At 44.2% G+C, this 27273-nt stretch overlaps 1 protein-coding gene across 1 annotated transcript in view; it reads left to right on the forward strand.

Moving 5' to 3' along the window:
• The window catches only part of pdhx (pyruvate dehydrogenase complex component X), a 72342-nt gene that overhangs the window by 7473 nt on the left and 37596 nt on the right, over positions 1–27273 (forward strand). Inside the window, exons 2-3 of the mRNA XM_035798407.2 lie at positions 3413–3496; positions 19839–19939. Coding sequence (XP_035654300.2) covers positions 3413–3496; positions 19839–19939 — 185 coding nt within the window. The remainder of the gene's footprint in view (positions 1–3412; positions 3497–19838; positions 19940–27273) is intronic.

The raw sequence follows: 27273 nt of genomic DNA on the forward strand, positions 1-27273 counted from the left end.
ATGGAGCTCTGCAAACAAATTAAAGGTGGATGCCGCCACCTACTGTGCTGGAGTGTGGTCAATCGCGGTTTACAACGTTAACTCCACATTTCTAAATCCTCCTACCTAATTCAGTAATTCCGAGAAGAAAAAGAACCCTTCTAACTTCTAATATACCCTCCCCATCCCTCAAATTCCTTCCCAACCCCCGTCTAACCTCAACGAACCTACACTGCAATATTTCCCTCTCTTCAAAATGCTTACAACAATATAACACATTCTCCACCAGTTCATCAACCATACCCTCCAGACACAAACGATTCACATGCTTACCAACCAGATGTAGCGCAATTGAGCAAACACCACTCTTCCTTCCTAATCTGATCTTTGAATCTTGGTCCACTGACCTTTTCTTTGGAGGGCATATAAATGTAATCGCTGCCACAGGGCTCAGTCCCATCTCCTCTGCCACACATCTATCAAAATGTCTCTTCTCTTACATTTGGCCTCACGTGTACCCAGTGCAACAATAATATTTAAGTATATCTCGTTTTAAAGCTCCTTTGGCTCTGGTCTACAATTTCATTCCCTTCCACACCTCAATAGGCTGGAGTTATCTCACTACTATTCAGTCTCTCAGTTCTCCATAGGAACATTTATGCCTCCCATAGTAAGTCACTCTCATTTAGATTTGCCAAATGGCAAACTATTCAATACAGACAGGGAATCTGAGTGTACTGTAGTTCTGACAGGTTGAACAACCCCAGTTGTAATTTTAATTTTTTAAATAAATTGAACCTTTATTTATCTAGGCAAGTCCATTTTAAGAACAAATTCTTATTTACAATAACGGCCAAACACGGACGACGCTTGGCCAATTGTGCGCTGCCCTATGGGACTCCCAGTCAAGGCCGTATGTGATACAGAATGGAACGAACATGGTTCAGCTTATCAACCAGCTAATTATTAGAGTCCGGTGTGCTAGATAAGTGTTGGAGTGAACCTACAGGACGGTACAGGAACAAGGTTGGAGAGCCCTGGCCTAAGCCTAGCCAAAATTTAAAAAGAAGCCAGACAAATTGGCTTATAATTAAGGTTAATTTGAACTAGTGATCTTTCTGCTGTGGATCTGATTATGATAATAGGTTTTTTTGTAAGGCTGGGATAAAAATCGAGCCTGTGATGAGAAAATTATTTCAGTTGACGACGACGACAGGCGTGGCAGAGCAATGTTTTACAGACATGAATTGGTCGGCAAGCTCCTGTCATAGCGGTCACGGCCCTTACATTCTCTATCTCTCTGCCTCTCTCACTCTCTCTGTGTGTCTCAACAAACGCACACACTCAATTGCACATTGGCTTCCCCTGCCTGTTCGGATTAAGAGAGCGAGGGTTATGAATGGGAGGTTTCAGCGGGTGTGCTTTCAGGGCATTGTTGTGCCGATATGTGCTCATCCAGGCCTGAGTTCTTCACACATGACATGCAGAGCAGAAGGAGAACTTCGTACATGAACGGCAAAAACAACACATGAACAACAACATGAGCACCAGAACATGAGGTTCCCTCTGTTCACACACAGCCATGGCTCATCACCATGTATCATTCAGGCATTGCAAGCCATTTTTAATCCGCTAGTTCTATCTAAAGGTCTGTATTCTAGCATTTGTCATTCTAAGGCAGCATAACATTGTAATAGTCAGTATTACAAGGAGGTGACTTAGTTGGGCATTAGCATGGCCAGCCCAATGCCTACATGATCCTGAGCCAGCTGAACTGTTGTCTTCTGAGTGACTCTAGCTGCTGTGGATGGCTAGGTCCCAGGCTGTGGTGGCCCAGTGGGTCACAGGGCTACCAGCCCGAGGCAAGTATGTCAGCCGCCATCGCAGCCTACTGTTGATCTGCCTGCACTGCTCTCTCTTCTGTCGCCAGTGTGCTGTCCACTTCCTGTGGCCTGGTGGCTTTCATATCTCCCTGTCAGTGGATGGGTGCTGAGGCACGAGCCCCACAGCTCTCACCCCCTCTCCTATTGCCTCTTACTGTACCACTTCTTTCTTCTTCGTAAGCGCCTATGCATTTTTAGGCTCCTAACTTTCTGCTCCTCTTCCATCTCAAAAGACTGAATATAGCCTAGCTTGCCTTTTTAATGGACTTATTTGATGTCACAGACCCAATCAGGATAGGATATACACTACGTGACCAACAGTATGTGGACACCTGCTCTTAGAACACCCCCCCCACCCTCCCTTTTGCTGTTACAACAGCCTCCACTCCTGTCCACTAAATGTTGGAACATTGCTGCAGGGACTTGCATCCATTCAGCTACGAGCAATAGTGAGGTTGGGCACTGATGTTGGGCGAATAGGCCTGGCTCACAGTCGGCATTCCAATTAATCTCATGGGGTTGAGGTCAGGGCTCCATGCAGGCCAGTCAAGTTCTTCCACTCCGATCTTGACAATTAATCTCCACATGGACCTTGCTTTGTGCACAGGGTATTGTCATGCTGAAACTCATTGTATGCTGTAGCGTTAAGATTTCCCTTCACTGGAACTAAGGGCCCTAGCCCGAACCATGAAAAACAGCCCCAGAACATTATTCCTCCTCCACCAAACTTTACAGTTGGCACTATGCATTGGGCCAGGTAGTGTTCTCTTGTCTGTCGGACTGCCAGATGATGTAGCGTGATTCTTCACTCCAGAGAACGTGTTTCCAGTGCTCCAGAGTTTAATGGCGGTGAGCTTTACACCACTCCAACCGAGGCTTGGCATTGCGCATGGTGAGATTAGGCTTGTGTGTGGCTGCTCGGCCATGGAAACCCATTTCATGAAGCTCACGACGAACAGTTCTTGTGCTGATGTTGTTTCCAGAGGCAGTTTGGAACTCGGTATTGTGTGTGTGTTGCGACCGAGGACAGACGATTTTATTACTCGGGGGTCCCGTTCTGTGAGCTTGTGTGGCCTGCCACTTCGCAGCTGAGCCGTTGTTGCTCCTAGACTTTTCCACTTCACAATAACAGCACTTACAGTTGACAGGGGAAGCTCTAGCAGGTCCGAAATTTGACGTACTGACTTGTTGGGAAGGTGGCATCCCATGACGATGCCTCGTTGAAAGTCACTAAGCTCTTCAGTAAGGCCATTCTACTGCAAATGTTTGTCTTTGGAGATTGCATGGCTGTTTGCTTGATTTTTTTTTTAATATATTTTTTTAGATATCTGTCAGCAACGGGTGTGGCTGAAATAGCCAAATCCACTAATTTGAAGGGGTGTCCACATACTTTTGTGTATATATGGTGTTGCATAGGCCTATTAATGCATTTATGTTCAATAGACTTCTAGTTATGTAGACTAGGGTGAAAATGTCCCTCCTGTTTATAGATGAGCATGTATTGCTACGTGTGATCTGACTGGTGTTGATGTGTTCTCTCTTTCCTCTAGGTGCTGCACCAGTCAAAGTGGAGATGCCTGCTCTCTCTCCCACCATGGAGGAGGGAAACATCGTCAAATGGTTGAAGAAAGAAGGTCAGAGAGCCGTGCCTCCATTTGCCAATGTTCACAACATACTCAGCTTTTCTGTTGCATGCAGACTACAATGCTACATAATATAATTGAGCCTACGAAACAAATCCAATATGGTTGATTTTCATTTTACATCTCCATCCATATACCTTCATAAAGACACACACCCTACACACATTCTACATTTTGAGATGTTAATAATGACTGGATATTCCATGGTGCAGTTTAGTGTTTGTCAGATTAGCCAGCTCCTAATTTATTGAGGAGAAAAGCAGTGCCCTGTTTCTCCCTTTCTCCACCCCGGAGTGATAGGGGGCCATTGTTAATGTTTGACCATGTGACATCACATCCTTCTACACATCAGTCAGAGCCCAGGCATGCTGAGAAAGTAAGGCACCTGAGGACTGCTGCCAGTTAATTGGCCCAGAGAAAGTTGGCGCTGTCTATGTCACCGGGTTGCAACGCTGTTCCCCCCTCGCCGCCATAGCCACATAGCCTTGGGTCTTTGGCCTTGTTTGCTATCTTACTCTCTGAGTGCAGTGTATAAAGCAACTGCCTGTCACCACAGGCGTATCCCAAAGCTCGATCCTAGGCCCCAGCCTCATCCCCCCCCCCTATCTGAGATCTACTGCAGCCCTCAACCTCCAAATACAACATCTGTTCTGCCAGTCACATTCTGTTAAAGGTCCCCAAAGCACACACATCCCTGGGACATTCCTCTTTTCAGTTCGCTGCAGCTAGTGACTGGAACGAGCTGCATAAAACACTCAAACGGGACAGTTTTATCTCAATCTCTTCATTCAAAGACTCAATCATAGACACTTACTGACAGTTGTTGCTGCTTTGTGTGGTGTATTCTTGTTTCTACCTTCTTGCCCTTTGTGCTGTTGTCTGTGCCCATGTGTTTTGCTGCTTCCATGTTGTATTGCTACCATGCTGTGTTGTCGTCTTAAGTCTCTCTTTATGTAGTGTTGTGGTTAATGATGCACCGATATTACATTTTTGGCCGATACCGATATCCAATATTTTCCTTCCCAAAACAACAAACATACCGATATTTAAAATTTTAGTGGCCTTTTAAGCATTCTAGTACAGTTAAATAGTTAACACACACACATGGACGCAGTGGTCTAAGTTAGAGGTCGACTGATTAATCGGCATGGCCTATTAATTAGGGCCGATTTCAAGTTTTCATAACAATCGGTAATCTGCATTTTTGGACACCGATTTTGGTCGATTACATTGCAGTCCACGAGGAAACTGCGTGGAAGGCTGACCACCTGTTATGCGAGTGCAGCAAGGAGCCAAGGTATGTTGCTAGCTAGCATTAAATGTGATTGTTTTTTATAAAGATAATCTTTACATAATCACAAGTTAAACACATGGTTGACGATATTACTAGGTTAACTAGCTTGACCTGCATATTTAGTTAAAAGTATTTAAAAAATCATGTTAGGCAATATTAACTAGGGAAATTGTCACTTCTCTGGCATTCATTGCACGCAGAGTCAGGGTATATGCAGCAGTTTGGGCCTCCTGGCTCATTGAAAAACAAATTTTCCAGAATTTGACATAATTATGACATAACATTGAAGGTTGTGCAATATTTAGACTTAGGGTTGCCACCCGTTCGCTAAAATACGGAACGGTTCCGTATTTCACTGAAAGAATAAACATTTTGTTTTCGAAATGATAGTTTCTGGATTTTACCATATTAATGACCAAAGGCTCCTATTTCTGTGTTTATTATATTATAATTAAGTCTATGATTTGATAGAGCAGTCTGACTGAGCGGTGGTCGGCAGCAGCAGGCTCGTAAGCATTAATTCAAACTTTAACTTGTTTTCCAGCAGCTCTCCGCAATGTTTGAAGCACAGCGCTGTTTATGACTTCAAGCTTATAAGCTTATCAACTCCTGAGATTAGATTGGCAATACTAAAGTTCCTATTAGAACATCCAATCGTCAAAGCTATATGAAATACAAATGCTATAGAGAGAAATAGTCAATGTGTCATAATTCCTATAATAACTACAACCTAAAACTTCTTAACCGGAAATATTGAACCACCAGCTTTCATATGTCCTCAGCAAGGAACTTTTTACATGGCACATATTGTGGCACAAACAGTGTGTTTTTGCATTATTTAAACCAAATTGAGCATGTTTCATTATTTATTTGAGACTAAATACATTTTATGTTTTATATTAAGTTAAAATAAGTGTTCATTGTTCATTCAGTATTTATTGTAATTGTCATTATTACAAATAAAAAAGTTGGCCAATTAATCGGTATAGGCTTTTTTTGGTCCTCCAATTATCGGTATCAGCGTTGAAAAATCATCATCGGTCAACCTCTAGTCTAAGGCACTACATCTCAGTGGAAGAGGCGTCACTACAGTCCCTGGTTCGAATCCAGGCTGTATCGCATTCGGCCGTGATTGGGAATCCCATAGGGCGGCACACAATTGGCACAGTGTCGTCCTGGGTAGGCCGTCATTGTAAATAGAGTTTGTTCTTAACTGACTTGCCTAGGTAAATACAGTTTACACACACACTACACTGACCAAAAAGTTATTTTGTTGGCATTTATGTATGTCCCCATTTCCAGTAAAACATAATCAAAACCCATTTATTTCACTTATTTGCTGTGCTGTTTCGTTGTTCATTTGTTCAGCCTCAACCAGGATTTCATCATACATACAAGTTTCAGCAGTCTGTCTGTGGCCTCTTCCTCGTGTGCACTGTCACTGTGTGTTTCCCTCTTGTCCAGCTGTGTAGGTAAAATGCACTTAAACCCTTCATTTTCTGCATCGAAGTAGCGGTCCTTGTACCTAGCATCAAGCATGGTGGCGACACAGTAGAGGCTCAGACAATGCCACCAAATTGCTTCTTCACAACCTCTAGTAGAACTTTTTGTTGAGCAGGTGTTTCAATGCAATGACGTATCACGTCTGCTGCAGATGCAGTTGAGATTATCTCTCGAGTCAGTTGTTCAAATGGAGCTGGGAATGTTCATGTTTCCAAATTTAAACATGTTCTCAAATGCCATTGAAATGGAAGCAGCGGTATGAGAAACGGCACATTCTTGAGTATGCAATACGGCTTTCCTCAGTACGAAATCCTCATTGACCCACTGCTGTCACACTCATAATGCTCATAGGGCTAACATCGCTGGTTCAAATGTCAGTCATGAAGCTAATAGCAGTGACGCCCATAGCAAGTATCTGTGAGTTTCAACAATACTGTGTAACTCTGGTAGCGAAACATCAGAAAAATAGCACCTACTTGGTAATGTGTACCGGTGCTCGACCAGTCGCTCAATGGATTCCGCCGTTGCGCTGTCTCACTGAAATGTTCTTACTCTTACAAATGACTGCTCGACTTGTTGACTGCTCGATCCACACAGCAGACATTGTGGGCTCGGTTAGGAATGCTGTGTTGCACGTGTAGCGCTATATTTTTCGTGGCATTATTGAGTCATCTACCTACGTGCATACCTATATAACGTCAGCTTTGACATCGTTTTTTGCACATCGCCGTTAAACTACACTGTTGTCATTTTTAGCTAATATCCGATAAGCTTACCTATATTGCGCATCACTATTTGTGTACAATTTTTGCTGTTGAAAATCACAATGAAAGTGCCCATTTGAGGCCCTTAGACCTATACATGCCCCCTGTAAGACCCAATTATCAATGATACAGGCAACATCTTGGTGTCATTATACTCCATTTAACATTACATTACATTTAAGTCATTTAGCAGACGCTCTTATCCAGAGCGACTTACAAATTGGTGCATTCACCTTATGAGATCCAGTGGAACAGTCACTTTACAATAGTGCATCTAAATCTTAAAAGGGGGGGGGGGGTTGAGAAGGATTACTTATCCTATCCTAGGTATTCCTTAAAGAGGTGGGGTTTCAGGTGTCTCCAGAAGGTGGTGATTGACTCTGCTGTCCTGGCGTCGTGAGGGAGTTTGTTCCACCATTGGGGGGCCAGAGCAGCGAACAGTTTTGACTGGGCTGAGCGGGAACTGTACTTCCTCAGTGGTAGGGAGGCGAGCAGGCCAGAGGTGGATGAACGCAGTGCCCTTGTTTGGGTGTAGGGCCTGATCAGAGCCTGGAGGTACTGAGGTGCCGTTCCCCTCACAGCTCCGTAGGCAAGCACCATGGTCTTGTAGCGGATGCGAGCTTCAACTGGAAGCCAGTGGAGAGAGCGGAGGAGCGGGGTGACGTGGGAGAACTTGGGAAGGTTGAACACCAGACGGGCTGCGGCGTTCTGGATGAGTTGTAGGGGTTTAATGGCACAGGCAGGGAGCCCAGCCAACAGCGAGTTGCAGTAATCCAGACGGGAGATGACAAGTGCCTGGATTAGGACCTGCGCCGCTTCCTGTGTGAGGCAGGGTGTACTCTGCGGATGTTGTAGAGCATGAACCTACAGGAACGGGCCACCGCCTTGATGTTAGTTGAGAACGACAGGGTGTTGTCCAGGATCACGCCAAGGTTCTTAGCGCTCTGGGAGGAGGACACAATGGAGTTGTCAACCGTGATGGCGAGATCATGGAACGGGCAGTCCTTCCCCGGGAGGAAGAGCAGCTCCGTCTTGCCGAGGTTCAGCTTGAGGTGGTGATCCGTCATCCACACTGATATGTCTGCCAGACATGCAGAGATGCGATTCGCCACCTGGTCATCAGAAGGGGGAAAGGAGAAGATTAATTGTGTGTCGTCTGCATAGCAATGATAGGAGAGACCATGTGAGGTTATGACAGAGCCAAGTGACTTGGTGTATAGCGAGAATAGGAGAGGGCCTAGAACAGAGCCCTGGGGGACACCAGTGGTGAGAGCGCGTGGTGAGGAGACAGATTCTCGCCACGCCACCTGGTAGGAGCGACCTGTCAGGTAGGACGCAATCCAAGCGTGGGCCGCGCCGGAGATGCCCAACTCGGAGAGGGTGGAGAGGAGGATCTGATGGTTCACAGTATCGAAGGCAGCCGATAGGTCTAGAAGGATGAGAGCAGAGGAGAGTTAGCTTTAGCAGTGCGGAGCGCCTCCGTGATACAGAGAAGAGCAGTCTCAGTTGAATGACTAGTCTTGAAACCTGACTGATTTGGATCAAGAAGGTCATTCTGAGAGAGATAGCGGGAGAGCTGGCCAAGGACGGCACGTTCAAGAGTTTTGGAGAGAAAAGAAAGAAGGGATACTGGTCTGTAGTTGTTGACATCGGAGGGATCGAGTGTAGGTTTTTTCAGAAGGGGTGCAACTCTCGCTCTCTTGAAGACGGAAGGGACGTAGCCAGCGGTCAGGGATGAGTTGATGAGCGAGGTGAGGTAAGGGAGAAGGTCTCCGGAAATGGTCTGGAGAAGAGAGGAGGGGATAGGGTCAAGCGGGCAGGTTGTTGGGCGGCCGGCCGTCACAAGACGCGAGATTTCATCTGGAGAGAGAGGGGAGAAAGAGGTCAGAGCACAGGGTAGGGCAGTGTGAGCAGAACCAGCGGTGTCGTTTGACTTAGCAAACGAGGATCGGATGTCGTCGACCTTCTTTTCAAAATGGTTGACGAAGTCATCTGCAGAGAGGAGGAGGGGGAGGGGGATTCAGGAGGGAGGAGAAGGTGGCAAATAGCTTCCTAGGGTTAGAGGCAGAAGCTTGGAATTTAGAGTGGTAGAAAGTGGCTTTAGCAGCAGAGACAGAAGAGGAAAATGTAGAGAGGAGGGAGCGAAAGGATGCCAGGTCCGCAGGGAGGCGAGTTTTCCTCCATTTCCGCCGGCTGCCCGGAGCCCTGTTCTGTGAGCTCGCAATGAGTCGTCGAGCCACGGAGCGGGAGGGAGGACCGAGCCAGCCTGGAGGATAGGGTGCATAGAAAGTCAAAGGATGCAGAAAGGGTGGAGAGGAGGGTTGAGGAGGCAGAATCAGGAGATAGGTTGGAGAAGGTTTGAGCAGAGGGAAGAGATGATAGGATGGAAGAGGAGAGAGTAGCGGGGGAGAGAGAGCGAAGGTTAGGACGGCGCGATACCATCCGAGTAGGGGCAGTGTGGGAAGTGTTGGATGAGAGCGAGAGGGAAAAGGATACAAGGTAGTGGTCGGAGACTTGGAGGGGAGTTGCAATGAGGTTAGTGGAAGAACAGCATCTAGTAAAGATGAGGTCGAGCGTATTGCCTGCCTTGTGAGTAGGGGGGAAGGTGAGAGGGTGAGGTCAAAAGAGGAGAGGAGTGGAAAGAAGGAGGCAGAGAGGAATGAGTCAAAGGTAGACGTGGGGAAGTTAAAGTCGCCCAGAACTGTGAGAGGTGAGCCGTCCTCAGGAAAGGAGCTTATCAAGGCATCAAGCTCATTGATGAACTCTCCGAGGAACCTGGAGGGCTATAAATGATAAGGATGTTAAGCTTGAAAGGGCTGGTAACTGTGACAGCATGGAATTCAAAGGAGGCGATAGACAGATGGGTAAGGGGAGAAAGAGAGAATGACCACTTGGGAGAGATGAGGATCCCGGTGCCACCACCCCGCTGACCAGAAGCTCTCGGGGTGTGCGAGAACATGTGGGTGGACGAAGAGAGAGCAGTAGGTTGGCAGTGTTATCTGTGGTGATCCATGTTTCCGTCAGTGCCAAGAAGTCGAGGGACTGGAGGGAGGCATAGGCTGAGATGAACTCTGCCTTGTTGGCCGCAGATCGGCAGTTCCAGAGGCTACCGGAGACCTGGAACTCCACGTGGGTCGTGCGCGCTGGGACCACCAGATTAGGTGGCCGCGGCCACGCGGTGTGGAGCGTTTGTATGGTCTGTGCAGAGAGGAGAGAACAGTGATAGACAGACACATAGTTGACAGGCTACAGAAGAGGCTACGCTAATGCAAAGGAGATTGGAATGAGAAGTGGACTACACGTCTCGAATGTTCAGAAAGTTAAGCTTACGTAGCAAGAATCTTATTGACTAAAATGATTAAAATGATACAGTACTGCTGAAGTAGGCTAGCTGGCACTGGCTGCGTTGTTGACTTTGTAGGCTAGCTGGCAGTGGCTGCGTTGTTGACACTACACTAATCAAGTCGTTCCGTTGAGTGTAATAGTTTCTACAGTGCTGCTATTTCGGGGGCTAGCTGGCTAGCAAGCAGTGTTGATTACGTTACGTTGCGTTAAAAGAACGACAATAGCTGGCTAGCTAACCTAGAAAATCGCTCTCGACTACACAATTATCTTTGATACAAAGACGGCTATGTAGCTAGCTATGTAGCTAGCTACGATCAAACAAATCAAACCGTTGTACTGTAATGAAATTAAATGAAAATGTGATACTACCTGTGGAGCGAAGCGGAATGCGACCGGGTTGTTGAGTTCTATTCAGAAGACGTTGGCTAGCTGTTGGCTAGCTAGCAGTGTCTCCTACGTTAAGGACGACAAATAGCTGGCTAGCTAACCTCGGTAAATTAAGATAATCACTCTAAGACTACACAATTATCTTGGATACGAAGACAGCAAAGACAGCTATGTACCTAGCTAACACTACACTAATCAAGTCGTTCAGTTGAGTGTAATAGTTTCTACAGTGCTGCTAATCAGTGGACGTTTGCTAGCTGGCTAGCTGCTGGGCAGAGCAGTGAAGGCTACGTTAGGACGACGAAATACGATAATTACGCAATTATCTTAGATACAAAGACGGCTATGTAGCTAGCTAAGAAGAAATTGCTAAGATTAGACAAATCAAACCGTTGTACTATAATGAAATGTAATGAAATGTAATGAAAAAGTTATACTACCTGCGGAGCGAAATGCGGATGCGACCGCTCGCTCTTAACAGTCCCTGTAAAACTAATCTTCATTCATGTCCCTGTAAAACTAATCTTCATTCATGTCCCTGTAAAACGCATCATCCACAGTAGTTGGAACTAGTTGGAACTAGTAGAAGACTCTTCCACTGGGAGGTTGAGATGTTGCAGCTCTAAAATATTTATATTTAATATTTAGTATGGCTACTTTCTGAAATACAATTTTACACAAATGTATTCGACATTTAAAACTATTAATATCTCAAGTCCACTTTTTGTATTTATTTGACATTGTTTAAAATAATATACTCTACAAGTCCAGTAAATTTCCAGAGTGGGCTCTCTGCTGCTGTTATACTTTATGAACACCACCAACACATTCAGTGGGGAAATTAATTCAAAGGGAACTCTGCTGGTGATTTGATGAATATGCAATCCTACAGAAGGGCTATGATTGGTTAAAGACCTATAATGTCAATTTCCACTCTTGAAATTTGATGTTTGAATAGTATATTCTTCCAAACAATATGTGGGCGATTCCACATGAAGGTCATCCTGAGCATCCCAAATTAAATTAATAATTTCCAATGGAAACTGTTTCTTACTATTCTGAAGGTCTATATTTTGGAGGACACTGTATGAATTCTGACTGTAGGTGACCAAGTCTCTAAGGCATTTCAGTCAATCATATTTTGTGGCTTTTAGAAAGGGCTCATAGAGCTTGTTTTTCCACTCACAGCTGTCCCCCAGTATTAGAAATGAAGTTGAGATGTTAAAAGGAAGCAATACAGACTACATTTGAAAGTGTTTTGAGTTTTGTTTGTGTGTTCTTCAGTCTTGTACAGCTGGGGGTGTACAACATGCACCTTACATGGGAACTATGCAACAGGCAAAGCGTCAATACAGGACTAAGATTGAATCCTACTACACCGCCTCGGATGCTCGTTGGATGTGGCAGGGCTTGCAAACTATCACGGATTACAAAGGGAAACCCAACCACAAGCCGCAAAATGACATGATCCTACTCGATGAGCGAAATGACTTCTACGCTCGCTTCGAGGGACGCAACAATGAACCATGCATGAGAGCACCAGCTAATGGACAAAGCAAAAACAGGTTTTTAGAAATGTTGTCCAATCAATGTAATTTACCACAGGTGGATTCCAAGTTGTAGAAACATCTAAAGGATGATCAATGGAAACAGAATGTACCTGAGGTCAATTTCGAGTCTCATAGCAAATGTCAAGGTATTTCTGCTTTCATTTTTAGTAAATTTGCAAAATATTCAAAACCTGTTTTTTTTTGGCTTGTCATGAGGTAGATTGAGGATGAAAATGTATTTAGTACATTTTAGAATAAGGCTATAATGTAACACTGTGTAAGTCAAGTGGTCTGGATACTTTCTGAATGCACTGTACATGTTTCAAGCAGACCACCATAGTCCCTTTGCACAATAACCTAAGGTAACATCTTGAAATGTCTATCGCGCCTGCTTAATCCCCTCCTGTACTCCCTTTTTCACATACAACTGCGTGGCAACACACACGACTCCGATACCATCATTAAGTTTGCTGACGACAGTGGGAGGCCTGATCACAGATTACGATGAGACAGCCTATAGGGAGGAGCTTCACAGACCTGGCAGTGGTGCCAGGACAACAACCTTTCCCTCAGTTAAACAAAGTAGTGGAAACGGAGAGCCAAGCACACCCACATTCACATCGACGGGGCTGTAATGGAGCTGGTCGAGAACTTCAACTTCCTCGACGTCAAAATCTATTGTGGTCCAGTCACAGTCGTGAAGAGGGCACAATAATGTCTCTTCCCCCTCAGGAGGCTGAAAATAATTGTCATGGGCCAGCATATTCTCAAAGTTTTACAGCTGCACCATCGAGAGCAACTGGCCTCGCGGTGTCACCGCCTGGTATGGTAACTTCTTGGCATCCACAAGGCGCTACTGAGGGTAGAGTGTACGACCCAGTACATCACTGGGGCCGAGCTCCCTGCCATCCAGAACCCCCCAAAATTGTCAGACTCAAACTAACCTAGCAACGGACTGTTCTCTGCTACTTCACTGCAAGCGGTACAACAGTCTGGAACCAACAGGACACTTGAACAGCTTCTTCCCCTAAACCATAAGACTTCTAAACAAGACTGCTAAATAGCTAATCAAATGGCTACCTGCATTGATCCATTTTTGCACTAACTCTCTTGCACTGACTCTATGTACACATACGGACACCCCAACACACACACACACACACTCTAGATGCATTTTGACTTCGATACCAGGTTTAGTATCACAGTACTCGATACCATCACAGTACTCAATACCAAAACTATACCCAAATTAATCCATGGCAACAAAAAAGGCAGATTAGCTAGTCAAAGTCATAGAATGCTCTGTTCAATGGTTGGACATCTTTTTAGTTCAACATACATTAGCATTTCTTTTTTTTTACAACTTTTTTTCCAGAGATCCATGTATGCAGTAATGAATCAATTGCACAATCATACAATCAATTTGACTTTGGTCAAAAAAGTTCTATCTACATAATGGGTATAATTTATTCAATGGTAAGTCTTTATTGATAAACTGGTAAATCAAGATGTAGCTTAGGCCTATCCACAATATAGGTGAATGCGTTTTCAATAGGAGTGCATGCATTTAGTTATTGAGCTTGTTTTGGCTGATTTTCATGGGGTTACTAATGACAATATGTTTCCCATTCCATTTGGGACTTATGTTTATTATGCTGATGAACAACAGTTGCATAGAAGTAGCTTCTTTCAGAATTGCGCTTGGTGGTTTTTGCGACTGCACATAAACATAAAAAAATAAGTTTTTGACATTTTCTGACTTGACTGACCTTCATATCTAAAAGTAATGATGGACTGTCTTTTCTCTCTTACTTATTTGAGCTGTTCTTGCCATAATATGGACTTGGTCTTTTACCAAATAGGGCTATTTACTGTTTACCGCCCCTACCGTGTCACAACAAAACTGATTGGCTCAAACACATTAAGAAGGAAAGAAATTCCACAAATTAACTTAACAAGGCACACCTGTTAATTGAAATGCATTCCATGTGACTACCTCATTAAGTTGGTTGAGAGAATGCCAAGAGTGTGCAAAGCTGTCAAGGCAAAGGGTGGCTACTGAAGTATCTCAAATATAAAATATATTTTGATTTGTTTAGCACCTTTTTGGTTACTACATGATTCTGTATGTTATTTCATAGTTGTGATGTCTTCACTATTATTCTAAAATGTAGAAAATAGTAAAAACAAAGAAAATCCCTTGAATGAGTAGGTGTGTCAACCTTTTGACTGGTACTGTTTATTTTTGAATGGTGGAATTGCATTTGATATGATTGCATTTAGGAACCCAATCCCCCGTTGCCGCAAGATTTAATAGTTTTGACCACGTTCCACTGCTATGATTGGTGCAGCTAGAAATCATAATGTCTATCCTATTCTGAAAAGGCACCCGCAAAATTAAATTCCACAAAGTTGTTTATCCATTTTGTGCTGTTTAGATTTGTATTTGGTTTCTTGTCCAATGCCCTCAAGGTGTTAGATATTATAGGGCCCTATTAAAAACTGAATCCAGACATTAAAACGGAATTCAACAACATTGTATTGAATTTAGTATTAAATCAACTTATTGTATTGAACTTATTATAACATTAATATGGCCAAGATTATCCAGCAGCCTACCAAAGGTTACAATGTAGAAACATATGTCTAGTCCAAACTTCCGATAGTTCCGTATTACCAGAGCTTCATCTTATTCTTGTTCTATTTCTATGGCGGATTCGCAATATTTTTTTTATTTTTATAAATGTTCACCTAAAATGACATACCCAAATCTAACACCCTGTAGCTCAACCTAAAGCAAGGGTATGCATGTTCTTGATACCATTTGAAAGGAAACACTTTGACGTTTTGTGGAAATGTGGATTTAATGTAGGAGAATATAACACATGAGATCTGGTACAGGATAATACAAAGAAAAAGCATGCGTTTAAAAAAAGTTGTACCATAATTTTTTAAATGCAAGAGAAGCCAAAATGTATTATTCTAGCCCAGGCACAATTTAGATTTTGGCCACTAGATGGTAGCAGTGTATGCAAAGTTTTAGACTGATCCAAATAATCATTGGATATCTGTTATTAAAATAAAAGGCAGTCTCCTTGTGACAGGCAGTCTCCTTGTGGAGTGCAACGAGAGAGGCAGGTTATTATTGCGTTGGACTAGTTAATTGTAAGGTTGCAAGATTGGATCCCCCGAGCTGACAAGGTGAAAATCTGTCCTTCTGCCCCTGAACGAGGCAGTTAACCCACCGTTCCTAGGCCATCATTGAAAATAAGAATGTGTTCTTAACTGACTTGCCTAGTTAAATAAAGGTGTATAAAAAAAAAGTCCAAATCGGCATCCAAAAATACCGATTTCCGATTTATGAAAACTTGAAATCGGCCATTCCGATTAATCAGTCGACCTCTACAGTGAACCTTACATGGTACAGACAACATCTTGGTGTCATTATACTACATTATGTTCTAAAATATGGAGTACCTCTATCGGTATCGGCGTTGAAAAATCATAATCGGTCGACCTCTAGTTCACGGATCAAAGGGTCTTACAGGAATAATGTCTAGGTCTAAAAAAGGGCCACTTTCCTCATGATTTTCCCAAACAAATGTGTCATACAAATGTAAAAAGCATGTTAAACGTCCTTCCTCGCAATACATTTGTGAGTTGCAGAACAATATGTGATACCAAAAGTTTTGGGAATCGCCCACTTGGCTTTGTCAATGGATATCCAGCTTTTCCTCTGACCCCGTCCCATCCCCAGTGGTGTAGTGCTATATTTTGAGGGAGCACCATTATTATTATTTTTTGTGACGTCATATATTCTTAAAGTTTGTACAGAGTACCGACAGATGTAGCCTATTGAATATCATTGTAGGATAGGTCTATGCATAAACTACATCCTTCAATTGCCACATCTGCCTATGTCCACCCATATTGTTTTAAGGCATACCTCGTTTCAAAATAGGCCATAATTGCTGTCAATCGTGAATGATCATTTTTTACATGTTACGGGTGAATTTCCAAACTGCATGCAAATCATTTTCACTTGCAAATCAGTTTCATGGGAATATGCATTAAGATCTTGAATTAGTGCTTTGTGAGTGAATTAAAGCTGATGGTGTTAACAAACTGTCCTTTCCTGTCGACCGATTTTGTTTTAATCAAAGCATACAGTGTGTTCCTTGACTTTTTCCACACTTTGTTACGTTACAGCCTTATTCTAAAATTGATTAAATAAATAAAAATCCTCATCAATCTACATGCAATACCCCATAATGACAAAGCACAATGTTTAAAAAAAAGCTTTAGCAAATGTATACAAATAGTAAATTGAACTATTACATTTACATAAGTATTCAGACCCTTTACTCAGTACTTTGTTGAAGCACCTTTTGGCAATTACAGCCTCGTCGTCTTGGGTATGACGCTACAACCTTGGCACACCTGTATTTGGAGTTTCTAACATTTTTCTCTGCAGATCCTCAAGTGTCAAAGCCCCTCCTGCTTTGTCTTTTGCTGTGTGCTATGGTCGTTGTCTTGTTGAAAGGTGAACCTTTGCCCCAGTCTGGGGTCCTTAAGGATTGCTCTGTACATTGCGCCGTTCATCTTTCCCTCGATCCTGACTTGTCTCCCAGTCCCTGCTGCTGAAAAACATTCCCACAGCATGATGCTGCCACCATGGTTTACCTTCGGGATGGTGCCAGGTTTCCTCCAAACGTGATGCTTTCATTCAGGCCAAAGAGTTCAATCTTGGTTTCATCAGGCCAGAAAATATTTTTTCTCATGGTCTGAGTCCTTTAGGGGCCTTTTTGCAAACACCAAGTGGCTATAATGTGCCTTTTACAGAGGAGTGGCTTCTGCCTGGCCACTCTACCATAAAGGCCTGATTGGTGGAGTGCTTGCAGAGATGGTTGTCCTTCTGGTAGGTTCTCCCGTCTCCACAGAGGAACTCTGGAGCTCTGACAGAGTGACCATCGGTTTCTTGGTCACCGACCTTACCATGGCCCATCCCCAATTGCTCAATTTGGCCAGCTCTAGGAAGAGTCTTGGTGGTTCCAAAATTCTTCCATTTGACAATGATTCTTGAGAACCTTCAATGCTGCCAATTTTATTTTTTTGTGCCTCAACACAATCCTGTCTCTGAGCTCTACGGACAATTCCTTACACCTCATGGCTTGATTTTTGCTCTGACATGCACTGTCAACTGTGGGACCTTTTTATATAGACAGGTGTGTGCCTTTCCAAATCATGTCCAATCAATTTAATTTACCACCGGTGGACTCCAAGTTGTAGAAATATCTCAAGGATGACCAATGGAAGCAGGATGCATCTCGGCTCAATTTCAAGTCTCATAGCAAAAGGTCTGAATACATATGTAAATAAGGTATTTGTTTGTTATTTGTAATAAATTAGCAAAAATAATAACCTGTTTTTTTTGCTTTCTCATTATGGGGTGTTGTGCGTAGATTGTTGAGGATTTTATTTTATCCATTGTGGAATAAGGCTGTAAAGTAACACAATTTGGAAAATGTCATGGGGTCTGAATACTTTCCGAAGGCACTATTTTCCGATTCAGCTTCGAATATTAAATGACTAAGTTGTTTTTGGTGTGACATATTATAGGCCCACTATGCTATAGGATATGCTATTAAATTCCAATCAATGTTTAAGTGATCTTGCGAGACATTGACTAAGCTTTGATCTAACTTCACTAAATGAGCTCCATGGTGAGAAGTGATAGGTTTGTAATAAGTACTGATTAGGCAACAGATCTTGATGAGGGTTATTTTAATCGATTTGAAGGCCCTTCGAATCGTTTTGCTGGAAGGACAGCACTATAAATGTAAGTGGCCACACATCGTTCTGTGTTCCACTGCGCAAGAGCGGGTCCAAGGCAGACGTGGTGAATTTGGATCCTAGATCTCATCGGTGTGTTAAGGTTCATGTGGTGGATCAGTTTGTCTGCATACGCAATCGAGGTGGTACGTTTCTGTAAGCTAAGCACTCGGACAGAAGGTCGAGTTCAGGTGCGTCGTACATGAGCCCTTAGTCCATAACAAACTGGAGGACAGCCGTTTTAGCAACCCCTGGTAAGGTTTTATGTCTGTTCCTGTCACGTCAGATTTGGCCCGCTCGAAGTTGTCAAGCCTCTGGCCGACGGGCCTCTGCACACACGCCAACAGTTATTCATTATTCGCACGACTGCCAGAAAGAGAGAAGAAGGGGAAGAATATCCCTACCCATCCCCTTGTATTGTACGTTTGTGTCACCGTGTAGCTTAATCCTATTGCCATTCCAGTGGAGAAGAGTTGAAAGGGGCAGGTGGTTGACTGTTTAACTTTTAATATCGCTCATCACTGGCTAACCCCTTGGGTCATCTGGTGTTAACCACACACACACACACATCCAATCTAGTCCTCCCTTCTCCCGGCTCTCTGGAGCTTCTGAGGTCAATTCTCACTCCCACCCCTGCCCACTTCTTCCCTCACATCCTCTATGATCCTCCCACTACCCTCTCTCCCACAATTCTCCCTTTCGCTCATCCTAAAAGTTGAGGTGATCTTTTACTAGGCAGGATATTGGAGCTGAGGATGGTGTTTTCCTGTATGGATGTGTACCTTCTCACTCCCTGTGTTATTGTGTTGACCTGAAGTGACCTTCCCGCCCTAGGATCACCTGTTGAAAATAAAGTCTGACTTAATGTGACCCCTGCCCAATAGGCCCCAGCATCCATCTTCCTCTTCTGCCGTGTCTTCAGTCAATAACAAATGGCCTCTTTTTAATAAAACATATTGAATTACCTCTCCCCTCTCGTGTTTTAGACTTGCTTCCCTAGCACCATAGGGAAATGTAGATGCATGAGAAATATTATGAAGAACATATAAATCCACCAGAACCCCTTCCTTTACACCCAGTACTGTTTGAATTGAAGGGCAGTCCATAAGCGCAGATGAAGGATATCAAGGATATTTAAAGATTCTGTATGGAGGAATGATCTTCTCCAATCTCATAACGTTTGAGAAAAAGCCTGTGTCGTTATCCTTGCAAGGGCAGGGTGCTGGAGAACTGAAAACGGGTGCCAATCATTTTGACCCATATCTTTTTGAGATTTTGTTTTTATTACTTTTTAAACTAAATCTATTTTCTCTGAGCAATTGTATTAGTATATACTGTATAATAATAATTATAATAATAATAATAATAATAATAAATTGTCCCACTTTTTTTCTCACAGTATACAGTAGCTCAGTTGTATTATTGTACACTATTTTTTTGCTCATCTTTATCAAGGGTGACTTTATGTACCCCACTGTATAGCCTAATGATCAGTGTTACCACCATAGCAATATAGCAGCTCTATATCTATGGTTCTATCATCCCTTAGAAATTGACTTTCTACACTCTCAACAATTTTTTTTCATGTAACTTTTTCCTTTTCCCAATTATTGGTCTTTGACATTCTAAGCGGTCTGACTGTTGCTGGTGTCCTGCAGGTGATGCGGTAGCGGCTGGCGATGCGCTCTGTGAGATCGAGACGGACAAGGCCGTGGTTACCCTGGAGTCCAGTGATGACGGCGTCCTGGCCAAGATACTGGTGAGTGAACTGTGTTGTGTGTGTCAGTTCTTAGGGCTTCCCTCTTCTCCTTAGTTGGCGGAACATCAGTGATGAGGTGTGCTTCGTGACCTCTGTCTCTGTGTGTGTGAATATTAATGACTCTGCCAAAGACAGACCGATCACTTGTCTTTCATCAACACTGCACCACATGTTTGTCCCTCAGAACAGAGGGATGAAAGCAGTTTATCCTCCGCTGTCAGATCGATCTGGCAATGGGAGAAAGCCTCCAATTACGTCCTAACGAGAGAGAGTGAGAGGATATTGATGGAAACTCTGTGGTACAGCTTTGCCTGTAAACCATCCTTTCCTCTGTCCTCTTAATTATCAGAGGTAATTTATCCAGCAGTCATAATGACATACTTTTGTATATATTGTGTATGTGGACACACCTTCAAATTGGTGGATTCGGCTATTTCAGCCACATCCGTTGCTGGCAGGTGTATAAAATTGAGCACAGAGACATGCAATCTCCATAGGCTAACATTGACAATAGAATGGCCTTACTGAAGAGCTCAGTGACTTTTAATGTGGCACTGTATAGTCGGTTCATCAAATTTTTGCCCTGCTAGAGCTTCCTCGGTCAACTGTAAGTGCTGTTATTGTGAGGTGGAAACGTCTAGGAGCAAAAACCGCTCAGCTGTGAAGTGGTAGCCTAGGCCACACAAGCTCACAGAACGGGACCACTGAAGCGCGTAGCGTGTAAAAAATATTCTGTCCTCAGTTGCAATACTCCCTACCGAGTTCAAAACTGCCTCTGGAGGCAACGTCAGCACAATAACGGTTCGTTGGGAGCTTCATGAAATGGATTTCCATGGCCGAGCAGCCACACACAAGCCTAAGATCAACATGCGCATTGCCAAGCGTCGGCTGGATTGGTGTAAAGCTCGCCGCCATTGAACTCTGTAAACACGTTCTCTGGAGTGATGAATCACGCTTCACCATCTGGTAGTGTGACAGACGAATCTGGTTTTGGCGGATGCCAGGAGAACACTTCCTGCCCGACCGCGTAGTGCCAACTGTGAAGTTTGGTTGAGGAGGAATAATGGTCTGGGGCTGTTTTATTTTCATGGTTCGGGCTTGGCCCCTTAGTTCCAGCGAAGGGAAATCTTAACGCTACAGCATACAATGACATTCTAGACGATTCTGTGCTTCCAACTTTGTGGCAACAGTTTGGGGAAAACCCTTTTCCTGTTTCAGCATGACATGACAGCACAAAGTGAGGTCCATACAGAAATGGTTTGTCGAAATCGGTGTGGAAGAACTTGACTGGCCTGCTCCGAGCCCTGAGCTCAACCCCATCGAACATCTTTGGGGTGAATTCTTACTATTATTCAACCATGCTGGTCATTTATGAACATTTGAACATCTTGGCCACGTTCTGTTATAATCTCCACCCGGCACAGCCAGAAGAGGACTGGCCACCCCACATATGCTCTCTCTAATTCTCTCTTTCTTTCTCTCTCTCGGAGGACCTGAGCCCTAGGACCGTGCCCCAGGACTACCTGACATGATGGCTCCTTGCTGTCCCCAGTCCACCTGACTGTGCTGCTGCTCCAGTTTCAACTGTTCTGCCTTATTATTATTCGACCATGCTGGTCATTTATGAACATTTGAACATCTTGGTCATGTTCTGTTATAATCTCTACCCGGCACAGCCAGAAGAGGACTGGCCACCCCACATAGCCCGGTTCCTCTCTAGGTTTCTTCCTAGGTTTTGGCCTTTCTAGGGAGTTTTTCCTAGCCACCGTGCTTTTACACCTGCATTGTTTGCTGTTTGGGGTTTTAGGCTGGGTTTCTGTACAGCACTTTGAGATATCAGCTGATGTACGAAGGGCTATATAAATAAATTTGATTTGATTTGAATTGAAAGTGCCCGACCTCGCTAATGTTCTCGTGGCTGAATGGAAGCAAGTCCCCGCAGCAATGGTACAACATCGAGTGGTAAGCCTTCCCAGAAGAGTAGAGGCTGTTATAGCAGCAAAGGTGGGACCAACTCTATATTCATGCCAATGATTCTGGATTGTGTCCACATACTTCCGGTCATGTAATGTGTTTTTTTTTGTATTTATTTTCAACCCAACATTCATTAACTAGCTAAGTGACACACACACACACACCACACACCACACACCACACACCACACACCACACACACACACACACTTGCCTGTCCCACAGCTGATGCCATGGTTCCCTCCAGTCAGTCATCCGATCAGTGAGTGTCACATCGTTCAGAACAGTGTCCTAGTGGCAATTAGCCGTGTAAACCAGGCCACATAGCATAGTTCAGCGAAGCATACCCATGTTGTTCTAGTGCTGTGGTTCAGGTGGTGTCTGAGTGTACCCTGAATAAAGAGCTGATGTGGAGTAATTACTTAGACCGATAGCAACACGTGTGCATAAACAAGAGTGTTGCTCTGGAAATATAACATTTCTATGACATCACTATCAGCAGGCGAAGTGTCTCTCTCATTGTTATGTGTTTTCAATTATTCTAATTTCTCTCTCTGCCTTTTTTAGCCCTTGCTCCATTCTCATTATCTTCTTCATGTTTTCTTTCTCTTCCCTCTCCCTCCTTCCGATCCATGTCTCGGCTGCCATGGGGATAAGGTAGTTTCCATGGCAACAGCCCAGGAGTTGGAGGTGCTTTTAGGAAAGCTTTGAGCTGGCAGAAAGAGGGAGAACGATAATCCCCCCCCAGGTTCAGCTAGCATCCAGACCAACACCCCCACTCCTGAATACCCCGGACCCAGTCTCTACTGGGGGTATTAGAGAGGAAGTGTGCCCGTCTCTGTGTGGATGTGTGTCTGTGTCCTGGTGTGTATCGTGTGTGGTGTTACTAGTATGAGCGATGTCTTTCCTGGCTGTGTGTGGAAGGGGCTTGATGACCTCTGCTCTCTGTAGATCACAGCACAGATTAGCCCACAGTGGTGTAGTAGTGGTTCTGTCTAAGCATGTACCCACTAGGATTCTAGTTTTAGCAGCCAGTGTTACATCCGTGAACACACAAGGCTGATATGGCACATGTAGAGATCCCCCACACATTGATGGATCGATGGGTGTGCAGGGATTTTCCAGATGGATTGATACGGTGGACAGAATGCATGTCAACATTTTACAGTCGAGATAACGAGTGGCAAGATGGATGGATGTTTAGATGGATGGAAGAAGGAAAGGCTAGATGAAGATGGTCTGACATGGTCCACAGTGCTAACCTGACAGCATTTATCATGCAATTTATCACTCTGCTTCCCTCCCTCCATTCCTACATATTTCCTCATCCGGATGCTGTCTTTTTAGGATGGATTAATCATCCAAGGTAGAGTTTGTTGGCTGTGTCTCTGCTCAACTGACATCTTCCCTGCACTACAACTAGCCAAACCATGACTGTAAAAAGAATGGACAAAGCCATCCATCACGTGACATCATACATTTCTATGTGAAGCCTCAATTGATCATTGAAGTCAAATGAAGTGAGTTAAGATGGCGTCTCATGGAGGCATAACGTGTAGTTAGAGCTACTCGAGGAAGTGACGTTACAGGCTAGCTCGGTGCCGCCCCCTCAAATTCAGTAATGCTGCGTTTACCTGGTACGAGGTAGACGTCAGTCCGGATGTCATTGTTGTCAATGAGAGCTCAACGGTAAATGCTGTTGAAGCTGGCAGTGAATGCCGTGAGCCACCATGGTAGATGGGACTTGCAGCCAGAGTTCAAATATTTCAACTTTTGCCGTCTGCCGTAGCATTGTTTTCTACCGGATGTTGATTTGCTCTGAAATCACCATAGCAACGCATCCCGTCATGCTGGCTTGCTTTTGCCATCACCGTCTTTCTTGCTTTCTTTCCCGCAATGTCGACTGGCATGCCGGTTTTTGCATCCCTCGTCTAAACGCAGCATAACTCAAGTTGATGGCCGGCCGGGATACTGCATGCTGCCATTAGCAACTCAATTAGCAACTCAACTTCTCTGTACGATTTTTAAATTATTGGTTTAAGGACATACATCTGGTGTATCGGAAGCAATTATTGGTACCATGATTGTCCTCGAAGCTGTTTATTTACATGAAGATTGCCCATGAAGATTGCCCATGAAGATTGCCATTTCCCCATTCACTATAATGGAGGATCATGCTTTCTGCCAATAATACCTGCAGGAGCGGTGGGCCTTCTGTGGCATTAATGAGAAGGGCCAGTCGTTCTCCCCTGGGCCGGAAGCCTTTATGAAGAGAAGAACAGAAAGGTCCGCATGTTGAATATGCTCCCAATTTACCACCTTTTATAGGCAACGTTTCAATCCAACACAGATCTTTGTCTGGTCTTTGAATTTATACAAAATGCATAGGTTAACCTCATAAATGGTGTTTCGTTATATAATTTATGAACTAGTTGATATATTCAGGATAGACCCCGTAGGAACACTATACTCACTGATCTCCCTCGTGTGCTTTAATTTATCAGATTTGAGAATGCAGACGAATCAAAAGCCCTGGGAGAGAGAGGGCTGCTGGGGAAAATGCCTCCTCTGGACTCTAATTAGACTAGTCTGCCCAGTAACAAGTTGCAGGATATAGGATTCAATCATATCGCCTCAAATCCCTCTTTCTGTCTCTCTCTCCTGGCAAATCAATACACTCACACGGAGGCACACACACACACACCAAATCAATACAGTATATTTTTATTCCAAGAGTCTCCAAATAAGCCAACCTCTTCCCCACCCCTTCCTTTCTCTTTGATCTGGAGGTTGAGGGACTAATTGTGTACTGTTTACAAAAAAAAAAAATATATGCCATTTAGCAGACGCTTTTATCCAAAGCGACTTACAGTCATGTGTGTATACATTCTACGTATGGGTGGTCCCGGGGATCGAACCCACTACCCTGGCGTTACAAGCGCCATGCTCTACCAACTGAGCTACAGAAGGACCATGGTGTCAAGCCTATCCTTGTTGAGGGTGCAAGTCTGGGTGTGTGAGTCTTGAATTGTGTCAGAGATCACAAGAGTATCTAATCAATAGTCATTTTCTGAAGTCTGTGCATAGCCCGCTAAAAATGGTGTCCTCCTCATCCACCTCTTGACTTATTGTTCTTTACTGAAACCAGCCAGGTCTTCTAATGTGTGTCAGTCAGATTGAACCTGTGCCATTTCACTGTCTGCTGAGGTCGGAGGTGCTGCTCAGGTATTTGGCTAAGTGCCTGTGTTTGCTATGATGTGGCGGAATGGTTCAGGTCCGGCACTCTCCTTTTGCAACCAGATGGCAGTGTTGAGCCCCACACTAGCAGTGTTACACTCTTCTCCCTTTTCTCTCTCTGTGTGCCTATGTGCTCTTGCGTCTTTGATGGAGACATCCACATAAGACGGCACCCCATCTGTGAATAAGTGGAAAGAAAGGGACGATGATGATGTATGTGTGCGTGCGTGTGTAAAGGCTGTGAATGACACAGCCCCCAGCTGCAGCTTCTTCGAGAGCTGTGTTAAACGTCTATAAATACCTGCTTGTCTAACTGCTGTTTATAGAGAGCCTAATGGTAGGGAGAGAGCATCGCTGGTCTCTCACTCACTCACTCTCACACACACCAGTTACATGCATTGTGTGGCATTGTGCACGACTGTGGTTGTATGCTTTCTAGTTCATTGCAGCCCCACAGTCGCATTGGAATTTAATGTGTTTGTTTTGTAGCACAATAGAGTTGTGTGCCTATTGGGATGGTGGTTGTCAGAGGCAGTTTGAAATACTGCAGTGTTGCACTGGTCCAATTAAATGAAGATATGTGGATTATGATGGGGATATACTAATCTGTCATGCCCTTCAGACAGCTGTATGACCCGGCTAGGGTCAGGGGTCACTGCCAGGGCTGAAGTTCAGTGTCATGTCACATCCAACTGTTCTGGTAATCCTGTCATTTCTCATTGTGGTGAATGTAACCAACATAGCCACATAGTCCTACTGTATGTGGTAATGGCATTTCTAAAGCCATGAGGCCCTGCCATTTATTGATCACCTCACACTGGGCCAGAGGTGCCATGGACACACACACACACTACCTGTAGCACCTAGCATATGGACAGGATGCCATATGTGTGTATATATATGTATATTAGTCACACAACAAACAGACCGGGTAGTCTTGGTAGTTTAATGCATCAGGGATGTTGTGCCACTAGCTATTTTGTAGTAAACAAAACTGTTTTTTTCCTTCTTCTCACTGCCAAAGCAGTCACATCTTCCCTAGCTACCTACTATCCAATGGACAATGGAAATTAGCCTACCTTTTTGCTTTTAGGAATCCCTTGCCTCTACTCAGTGAAACATGGTAGTAAAGTGTTTTTGACTGTTGTACTGAGGGGAATATCCTGGGTGAAACTGGACCTGTGCCTGGCTGGCTGGCTGGCCTGGTCAGCCTGGGAGCGCAGGTGGTCTTATCCTGCTGTTGTTTCTGGTTAGGTGGAGTCCGTGGTCTTATTGGAGCACATCTATTGTTTAGATGCCACTGGGGAGAAGGTGACTGGGTGAACTGCTTGATTCAAAGCTATCTGACATTCAGCCAGTTACAAGGGCTTGTGTTCTGATCTAATGCGGAAACCAATTGCCTGATCAATTTCATTGTCGCCATGATTGAATGGGACTGCTTTCCCTGTCGGCAACAGCGGTTGTTATTTGTGGTGTTTTTCTCTTGTTTTCTGGCGAGCGGAGCTACGCCCTTTAGGAGGAATGACAGCTCCGTAAGTGGATACCATTTGGAAATAGATGGAGTGTTACAGCCCTGCCTCATCCATTGTGCCTGGCCTTTCATTTAGAACTAATCAATATTGACCGGGGAAAAACACCTTTCTGACTATGAGGGGGTGAAGACATCCACGCTGTGCCTTAATGACGCTGTTAGAGACTGAGATGAAGAGAGAGATGGATATTGAGAGCGAATCGATGTGCGACCGGGGGGGGGGGTGTGTGAAGGAACAGTAAGCATTCATTCCCACCTCCATTAGAGTCCTTGGCCTTGCATGTTTTGTCAGAACAGAGGTGAGGGGAAATGAAGTGAATTGAGTAGGCAGTGTGGACAGACACACAGTGGATGGAAAGGTCTGCCTATGGTCCCTCTGGTAGCAGTAACATATTATGTCAAGAGGTAATGATCTTTTGAAAATCCTCCTCCAGGTGGTTCTTTCAATTCTTCCTATCATGTGTTCTCTCCCTCTCTATTTGCTCTCTTCTCCCTTCCTCCTTCCCCCAAATGCTCTTTCTTTCTCGTTATGTGCTTTCTTCCCCTCTCTATTTCTCCAACTCTCCTCAGTCATCTTGCGCATTCTGAGTCAA

The sequence above is a fragment of the Oncorhynchus keta genome, chromosome 22 (assembly GCF_023373465.1).
Source record: "Oncorhynchus keta strain PuntledgeMale-10-30-2019 chromosome 22, Oket_V2, whole genome shotgun sequence".
NCBI classification, from domain to species: Eukaryota; Metazoa; Chordata; class Actinopteri; order Salmoniformes; family Salmonidae; genus Oncorhynchus; species Oncorhynchus keta.